General features: G+C 36.4%; 1 protein-coding gene across 3 annotated transcripts in view; it reads left to right on the top strand.

Annotated features, from left to right (window-relative positions):
- The window catches only part of LOC307144400 (uncharacterized protein), a 47,903-nt gene extending 47,041 nt beyond the window's left edge, over nucleotides 1-862 (top strand). For all 3 annotated transcript variants that reach the window (XM_079846750.1, XM_079846751.1, XM_079846749.1), the window contains 2 exons: nucleotides 147-191; nucleotides 460-862. In XM_079846750.1, coding sequence (XP_079702876.1) covers nucleotides 147-191; nucleotides 460-562 — 148 coding nt within the window. In that variant the 3' untranslated portion in view covers nucleotides 563-862. The remainder of the gene's footprint in view (nucleotides 1-146; nucleotides 192-459) is intronic.
- Nucleotides 863-10,143: the final 9,281 nt, after the last annotated feature.

Raw genomic sequence — 10,143 nt, 5'->3', positions numbered from 1 at the left:
GATCAATCTAAAAGAATCATTTCCCTTCATCTTCAGACTACCGAATGTAAAACAGTGGAATCATGACAGTCTGAATAAATAAACTCAAACTCTGTGATGGATGTGATATGTAATAATCATATTCAATCTGTCATATTTTTCCACAGGAAAGTGCGGTTCATCTGTCAGTGTGAGAATGATTCAGAAAACAGGTGAGTGATTCTGTGAGTGATTCTTTTGATTCACACAGAATGAACGAACGAATCAAATTAGCTCTTTGAATGCAGTGAGAGTTGTTTAGACAAGCTAATAAACGAAATGGAGTGAATCTCAAAGACTTGAACTAAATCACTTATGTGAAACAAGCGTTAGATGTTTTAACTTTCACACAGATCTGATGTGAATGAATCTTCATCTGCTGTAAGTGAATCTTTATCTCTATGAGTCTTCATCTGCTAAAACTGAATGTGTTTCTCTCAGGGATCCCGAATCTGCTGTCCAAACAGAGATCAGATCTGATGCTCGTGATTCACTGAATCAACCTGAATCTGAACAGTTAAACGACTACTTGTCCAGACGATGATCAGTTTGAATCAACTCAGGGCTCAACGTCACTTTAATCTTTTACACCATAAAGGGAGTTCCTGTTCTTAAAGACTCGATCTGAAACAACTCTGTCTCTAGAAAGCAAATCTTTGTTTGTAAGTGCTGGATTCATCATTTCATCTTTATCAGCATGTATTGTATTTGTACATGTATTTACTGTTGTTTATACACAGACTGATCAGTAAAACACTGTCAGCTCCAGCAGAGCAATGAATCCATAATGACCAAAAGTGGTTATTAATGTCATTAATAGACTATATTCACCAACAAAACTTTCTTGCCAAATTAGATTTTTTGTTGTTGTTTCTCTTTCCTTCAGTGATTCTGCTTGTTGACAGCAGGTGTTCATCACTAAATTAATCACTGAATGATCTCATTAACGTTAATAGGAACCAAATGTTCTCCAAGCAGATTGTATGCACCTTTATACCTTGCGATACTTTAAAACTGTGTCTTTTACTAATTTTTATCATTTATTGAATTCAATAACTGGAATAAACTTGAATAAATGTATCTGTGGACATTGAAGGTTTTTTAAATATATCCTGGTGTGATTGTTCTTAAATTCTCGTTCATTTAAATAAGCCAAATAATTTAAGACCACACACAAGGATGAATGTGTTGCTTTAATTCAAATTGTACATATGTTTAATTACAAAATTGTTTGGACAAAAGTGTATAAATAACATTTGGTACAGCTAGGCTACTGTAATTAGAAAAAAACACTTCACATCCTTTTACAGAATAGAATACGCTTAATTTGATGTTCACAAAAATTAAATATAGGTACAGGCAAAATAATGTAACAACATTTCTTCTTTTTTTATGTTTTGATTGCAAAGTGTGCTTGTGTTTCGATATAATAATATATATGCTACTGTTCAAAAGTTTGGGGGAATTGTACATTTTTTAAACCATTAAGAAATGGTAAACTCTGTAGTTTGTTATTTTGGTGTCCCATTTGCCCCAAAAGAAATTGACATAGGCCCTATAATATTGAATTTCTGTGGATCTTGAATTGAAAATTATTTTTTTTAATTGTTTATTATTCTTTTGATGTGTTTATTAACCAGAATTGAGAGTTCGATGTGGTTGTTCATTTGTCCTTACTTGTTTTAACTTGATGTTTGTAATGGGTGGTATGCTATCTGGGTTATTTTTCTTAAAATATCGACAGTGTTACCCCTGTCTGGCACACAAATGAATTAACCTTATGAAAAACTAAATCATTTGTTGGTTTTGAATTTATTTATCGGGCCACCACCGTCACAACTGTGAAAGATTTTGATATTCATTGGGATATTCTGGGTCCAGTATGCTTGCACCACGAAAGATGTTTGTTTTCAGGTGTTGCTTGCACCATCCCTTCTTTATGTACTTTAAAGCATGGCCTCGTAATCCTGATTCCCGGTGAATGAATTCCTTAACAATAGCTGCCTTTCCAACCCATGTGAAGGGTAAGGGTTGGTCAGATGTCATCAAATGTCATCAAATGGCCAGTTTGCAGTCTTCTTTTGAAGAGCTGGTTTGAGTTCATTAGTCAAGGACAGGCATGCTGACTTATCCTTAAAAGCTTAACCCAATCAGTGTCACAGTGATAGTGCATTGTTATACTCCAAAAACATCCCCATGATCGTTCCCACAATTTTAAATACTGTGTTAATCTATTTATGCCGCTTCAGGACAGCATTGAACAGTCTTTGTAAACTCACATTTCCGTGGTTTTATGCCGCTTCAGATTTGGTTTCTGTGCCGCCTTTGCCACCAGAGAGCAGCATTAGATCAGGTTTCAAATTAGCACAAAGCATACAAAACAAAACCTAGAAACATTCAGAACAGTTCAAATAAAGAGAGAGAATTAAGAGAGTTCAAATAAAGAGAGACCGGTCCAGTCCTCATTTGGCAACATGAGTTGGAGTTTTGGAAAATCCTTGAGACCTTTCCAATGTGCAACAATGAGTGCACATTTGTGTACTTTTTTTTTTTTTTTTTTCATAAAGTAAATAAATTTGACCAGTTTTTATGATTTCTGTTCTCTTCCTCATCATCAGACACTTTATGGGAACATGACATTGGTCAATACAGCCAATGACTCCAGGGAATTGACCACATTCATAGATGTCCACCTTGTAGATGGCTTGGGCCGCAGCGTCAGGGCACTTGATGTAGTTATCTTTCGTTTACATACAGCATTTCAGACTTGTGGACTATTTTAAACACAGTTGGTTCACTTATAGTCCAGTCATTTTAAGCCAAAATGGGGATCAACCTTGAACAAATTGCAACAGAATCAAACTCAACTGATTCTGTATCCTCAATATGTCCTGAGTAAGATACCCTATTCACGTGAGAAAAAGAATGAATAGGCTATATTTGGGTCTTTTTAGCGCAATTTTCCACCGGACAAAATTGCGATTGTTAACTCATGATTTCTGTTCTATCTGTGCGCACCAATCTTGCACTTCTATCTACTCCTCAACCAGACCACCTAGAGACTTCGGGTTTTCGGCATTATGTTAAGGAAGGTCTAATCTCGGGAACGCACAAAAAAAATCCAGGAAAAGATCTCTTAGTGTTGTGATCCCATGACGTGAGAAAATTGCGCTAAAACACTCACTGAGTTTTTATTACTTGTTTTAAAAAAAAGGGATTCTTCAGGGCTTTTTTTTTTTTTTTTTTTTTTTCTTGCTTACTCATGACATATTGAGGATACAAAATCAGTTGAGTTTGCTTCTGTTGCAATTTGTTCAACCTTTTTTCATAAAATGACTGGACAATTACGCCACACAATATTTCACAATGGAATGTTCCACATGACATATACCTCAAAGTGATCAACACTTGCAGGTTAGGAGGAATAGGTAATAGAGATGAAAGCTTTTGTTCAAGCAAACAAATTATGTCAGCTGCATTCTGTCTGTGCATAGGAAAGCAGTCACAAAATCTTTCAGCGGGTTGCTCCAGTTGCTCTTCTGTCTGGTCTTGGTGGTGCCTTTTCATCATCATTGAAATAGAAATTGAAATTACCAGGTAATCCATTTTCCTTGGTTCCCAAAGTCAAGCTGGAGGCCAACATCATTTAATCTGAAGTTAAACCTGCCTCTGGCCTGGTTTAAGTTGTTCCTTTACCTAGACCTAGACTAGCTCTGATCCTCCTTCTGGAAATCAGACTGTAAATATCAAGATTAGGGAAAGTCTGAAACTATTTTAGAGAAATGCTTTTTCAATTAGTCCAGTTTAAATATGAATTTTGGTCTAAGGCTAATGTTAATCCCTGTCAGGGAAACCACCCCTAGGATGAAAAACTTAATAAATCCAAGGACTTAACAAGACTGAATCTTGATAAGAGCTCAAATTCACAGCTGGACTGTAATTACTCTCACACTGAGTCACGAGTCAGTCATTTGACTTGTGAAGTTTCAACTTGTTCTGGACACGCTGTTTGATTTACTTTGAGATTGTGACAGTGATATAGAAGATGAAGATAACAGGTTCCAATACAAAATGTCTTTTAATTATAAAATAAACTCAGGTACAGACATAAGGTGTTTTTAGTGCTGTCAAGAAACAGCAATGAAGGTTCCCCATGCACTTTGTAGCCCCGAAAATCATAATCAAAATGGAGTCAGGCATGAAAGCCACGCTGCAACGATTATTATACCTCAGTTGTGCCCACTGACATTTCTGGGCAGTCTGAAGTTGCCATCATTTTTTTACGAGTTGAGAAAAACTCCATACGCCGGCTGCAAGACATGAAGACACATTATCAAATACCATTCCGACTCAGTAAAGTAGAGATTCACAGACGTGATGGCTCGGATGTGCAGCCAGGATCTAAGACCGCTCGCTATTGTTGAGGGACGAGGGTTCATTGAAGTTGCGAAAGAGCTCATTAATATCTGGGCTAAATATGGAAGCAGCGTTGAGGTCTAAGATGTGCTACAGAGTGCTCGCCATGTTGAAGACGAATACGAGAAAGTCAAGAAACCTGTTATGGAAGAGCTACAACAGGTAGGCCTGGCTACACTGCTTGTTTAATCTTGGTCTCTATTTTTTTGCCATTTTTGGAGCCTACTTTTATGGGATTGTATATTAAAAGCAATATTGTCAAATGGTTATCTGTTTCTGTAAGATCCTGTGAAGCCTGAAATAACTTTTACATCATACTCTATTCCCTTAGTGCCCAAACCTCGCTCTGACAAATGACCTTTGGACAGAAGAAAGGATAGTTCAGTTATAGTTCATTATATTCTTGGATGGAAATTGTTGAACCAGGTCCTGGATACAAGGGAGATCATTGGTGTCAAACCCCATGACAATATCTGAAGGACTGTGGAGTCCATCCTTCCGGTATTTGTCTTTTACCCACAGTGTCCTCCACATATATGAGTAGCACATACTTAACGGTGTTATACTGTATTTATTGGCTTGTCCAAGTAATATGGTACTATTCTATTCAAAGTCTCTTATATTTCTTGTTAACTGTTCTGACTATCTCAAGCTTTAACAATAATTTACTTACAAAGTAATCATTATGTTCAATTTATTTGTGTTCGGATTAATCTTTTATGTTTGTGCTGCTTTTTGTTTTTTAATCTAACCTAACATATAGGAGTTTGGCATCTTGAGCAAGGATATTGTTGTAGTGACCGACAATGGTTCAAATGTGGTCGCAGCGTTCAAGGATTACACCAGACTGTCCTGTGCAGGCCAGAACATTAACCATAATACACATTTGACCATTTGGATGTGGAGAACCCATCAAACCTGTCTCGGGATGTAAAGACTGGTTACACACTTCAAAAGAGCAGGGCAAGATATTGTACTGTCTTGTCATGCCTGTTTGGTGTATTTTGCAGGTATTTAAGTTTATACAGTTTATTATAAAATATAACAAATAAAATCAACATAAAAACAACTGCTATAATTAATAAATAGTTCTCTTGTTCAGCAAGCTGTTTTAACAACTATTAGGCTGTTAATCTTTTTCTAACAAACATTAATATTTAAAAAATCTGTCAACAAATTGACTAATCATCTTACTCAGTGTCTCATTCTTGAATTTCAGATTACAGAAAGCACTGGACAGAAAGTCCGGATAGACACTCTCTAGACACCGGATGATGGTGTCCCTCCAGTTTAGTCCAGAGGTGCATGGGAGGTCTATGGGATGGTAGACCCAGAACAAAGACTTCAGGGTCTAGTCGTCGAAAGGGATTGGTGATGGTAAGACAACAGAAGGTTTCGGTGAAAGCAAGGAAATCCAGCGAATTTGATCCAGAAGAAGAAGATAACAGGTAGTGATGGCCACTTTCGAAACACTGCTTCATGAAGCTTCGGATACCTTTTACAAATCATTGTTTCAAATCATTGGTTCGGAGCGTGCATCAGATTGGGCAAGTCACGAGATTTCAGCAAACGAGGCTTTGATACGTCATTACTGTTTCGAAACGTTTTGAAACTCTGATGGTTGCCACTAGGGGGTGTTGATCTCAAACCTGTGAACCAGTGTCGACTATGGTTTTAACTGATTTCAGGTCAGTTTTATTATGTTAACAAAACTGAAATGAGTCAATTGTGTTTGTACTGATCCATGATCATTGCTCTCTTCAGGTTGCCAATACCACTACTAGTCATAGTTAGTAGTGAAAATGTGTTCCCCATACTAAAGTGTTACCAACACACCTTACATTAACAGAACAAGTGATCCACTGGAGTTTTGGGCGAAACATTAAACGTTCTTCCCTCATCTCTTCCACATTACCAGCTTTATCTGTGCCATGTGAACACGTGTTTTCCAAAGCAGGCGAAGTTCTGTGCAAGAAAAGAAACCGTTTAAAGGCTAAAACACTAGAGCAACTTCTGTTCTTAAATACAAATGCAATCTTAATATTGTCACAGTGTTATTTTTATAAAACATAACTTCACTACACAGGCTTGAAACAACATATGTAAATTAAAGAAAGTGCACCTTATCTTGTTGTCCAAGAGTTCCCAAAGGTTCTCTTTTCTAGTTACAAACCATACCTGGACCTTAAAGTCATCATGCCTCTCCAGAGTTACAACTTTACACATTTGCTAGTGTTTTATATGCAGCTTTCATGACAAACGGCAGAGGTAGAGTGATAGTAATTGCATGTAGATTAAAAAAAGATCCTAACTAAAACACAGAAGCACTAATATTTAATGGTGTAAAAGCCATTCTGTCTCTATTTTAAACGTTGTCATGTACGTGTGTGTCCAGTAGGGGTCACTCTCGGGTAACTGGTTACAGATTGTAAGTGGGAACAGACAGTGATAAAGCAGAGATGTTAGAATCATCTGTAAAGGTGCACAGCAATGCAAATATCTCAGATGATATGAGGAAGTATCGGGAACAGCAATACACAGATATCTGGGAAAAAAAGAAACCAGCAGGAGGCGCATTAGACTCCGATATTACACTGTACGAGATGAAGAGAGCACTGGCAGGGATTAAACAGACTTTCCCTGCAAGGAATATATATGTTATGAGATGATTAAGCATTTATCATTAAATATAATATGAAGACTTTTTAATATGGTATGGGAGAAAGGAAAGATGTTGGTGGTGGTTATGATCAGATTGTCACACGTTACGGAGAGCAAGAACCTGTTGTCTCATTATCAGAGAAATACCATGGATGTAGTTTTATGTCTAGAAAATGAAATAAGAAAGACTCAAGTAAGTAAAGAGGCGGCAGTAGGAGTGTTTTCCGATGTTGAACAGGCGTATGATATGCTGTGTAAGGAGGGTATATTAATGAAGTTAGAACTAAAAGGAAAATGTATAACTGGATCTTAAATTTTCTGTTTTGGAGAACAGTTCAAGTATGAGTGGGGTTCGCATATTCTCAGACTTATCCTATAGAGAATATACTCCCAAAGAAGTGTAAGTAGTCCTGTTCTTTTTAACTTAATGATAAATGACAAGTTTTTCTCAATCGATTTGACACTTTTCTTCAAACTCAGGTCACTGTTCTCAGTTTACAGTGATCTAAACACTTTGTAATTGTTCTAAACAGGTTGTCAATGTTCCTTTATTTCGTGCAAATTGCAAATCACACTGTGCACAAATTCTCAAATGTTTTCACATTAGTTCATACCAAAACTTTAATATATATCAGGAAAAAAAACGATTACAGCTCTTTTTAATGGTTTTACAAAAATCACAGTCATCTGTGCATCAGTGGTGTTGTGTCACACGACTCTGTCTTGGAGACGCATAACACAGAAAGGCCCGTAAATGTTTTAAACTCCCTCAATGAAATCCACTTTCCACAAAGTGATCAGGAGCAAACTGAGCGAAACTCTGTTAAAGTTCAGGACAAATTCCCAATTTCAACATTCAGCACTGGTACAAGAGTGGGGACATTAAATTTAACGTTTAATTTAATATTCAACAATAATATTAATAATATAATAATAATATTGATCTGCCTGCATTGACACTATTATACAAGAACTGAACTGAGCTGGACGATTACATCACGGTTTACTCCAGAGCGGCTACAAATATATATATATAAATTAACTAAATTAATATCTTTTTTTTAAACAAAAATGAACCATCACTGAACTTACTTAAGCTGGACTGTGACGCTATTTTCTTCTGGAAACAAACTTTTTTTGCATATGTTATCTCTGTAAAGCTGCTTTGAAACAGTCTGTATTGTAAAAAGCACTGTATAAATAAATGTGACTTGACTTGACTTGACTTGACCCACATTTCAGGATGGTGTTTCTTCCAGCATATTCTCCTCTTGGAGAAGGAGTATGTGATCATCATAACTCTTACAGCCAAGTAGGTTTTCTTCAAATGATGGAAGAGGAGAAGTTGGATCCAGCATTCACAGCTTTGTTTCCCACGACTCGTGTGAATATATGCTGTGATGTTGATGAAATTCTTTGACCAGATGTAAATGAGGCAAGATCTGTAAAGTTCATTGATTCAATGTTTGCAGTACATTCATTCATTTATTTACTTATTTATTTTATTTTTGGGGGGTGGAAATGTATCGTCACAACTAAACTCGTCATTAAAGAACACGATTAAGAACATGTATTTTCATTCATGTATGTGTCTATCCGCACCTGAATTTGTTATCAAATCAACAGAGAACACACTTGTAGTTTTGATGTTTCTATTTATTTTCGATAAATGCATTACTAGAATAAACTGCAGAAAAACTGTTTGGCCAACATAAGAGAGTTTAGTTTGCTGTGTTAATTGTTTTGAGAGCAACTACAGTAATTTGGAGAAATGTGTCACATCGATTGAGAAAAACTGCAATATTGATGTGGGAGTAACTAGGTCATTGTGTGCAGATTGTAGAGCATTATGGACAGAATGTTCCTTACGTAGAAAAGAAAATGTAAAAGGCTGTAAATGAGGTTGAGAATATGGCTAAGAAATTTTCGATTTTCACTCCGGTAATATTTTTTTCGAATAAGAAAATTAATCCCTTTATGAATATTAAAACGTATGGGCATCAGTTGGAGCAATGTGGATGGACTCAAAATTAAACTTCAGAATACATGTTTAGAAACTGATAAAAAAAAAAAAGAAAAAAAAAGGTTAAACATATTAAGGTGCTTATCAGGAGTAAAATGGAGAACAAGTAGTCAGTCACTGAAAAGATTATATTTAAGCAGGGATAAGATCTGACATTGATTATTGCAGTATTATGGTGTATAGCTCCGTGAATAAAACATGGATTAAAAAGATTGAGATGACACAAACACAGGCAATGAGAGTGTGTTGCAGACCACTTAGATATTTAGATTACCAGTGATTTCATTACAGGTTGAAACGGGAGAAATGCCACTAGAATTATGTAGACTTCAGTTGAGGATGAACCGGAGTGAAGGGTAATTTAGAATATCATCCAGTTTGGAATATGAAAATATAAAAATAGAGTGTTGGGAAGGATGCACAGAGTATGGGAATATCTGATCATGTTTCAGTATTTTCTACTGATTTATTAGCCATCTTTACAGTGGATTGAAGAGGTCTAGCCTAAGACATCAGTGATATGTACAGATTCGATGGCTGCCCTTACAGGTTTACAGAGTGGAAAATCTGAAGCACGACATGCTATATGAAATAGTGCAGTTTGGGATATTGGTGTATGTTCTTTGGGTGTGGAAGTGGACGAGGAAGAGGACCAGCTGGCAAAAACGGCCCTGAAACAAACACAAGCTGAATTCAAGGTATCAATAAATACAGATGAAATTAAGAGATTAATAACGATAGAAGTAAGAAAGAAATGGCAAAACATTTGGGCTGATGAAAAAGAAGGAAGTCGTTTATATCAGGTTCAGGAGTGTGTTGGGGCTGAGGGAATAAGGGATGGCAAAAGAAGGAAGGATGTGATCATATCAAGACGGAGAATAGGGAATGCAGCATTACATTACAGTTTGTGTATAATAGGGAAACACGAGAATGGTAATTGTGAAAAATGTGGACTCCCAGAAACAGTAGAGAATATTCTTCTAAAATGTGTTGCAAAATGACGGCGAAAGATTTGAGCTATTTCA

Source organism: Squalius cephalus (assembly GCF_949319135.1).
Source record: "Squalius cephalus genome assembly, chromosome: 1".
Lineage (NCBI taxonomy): Eukaryota > Metazoa > Chordata > Actinopteri > Cypriniformes > Leuciscidae > Squalius > Squalius cephalus.
Note: the sequence above shows the minus strand (reverse complement) of the source record. Positions and strands in the feature narration are given on the sequence as shown.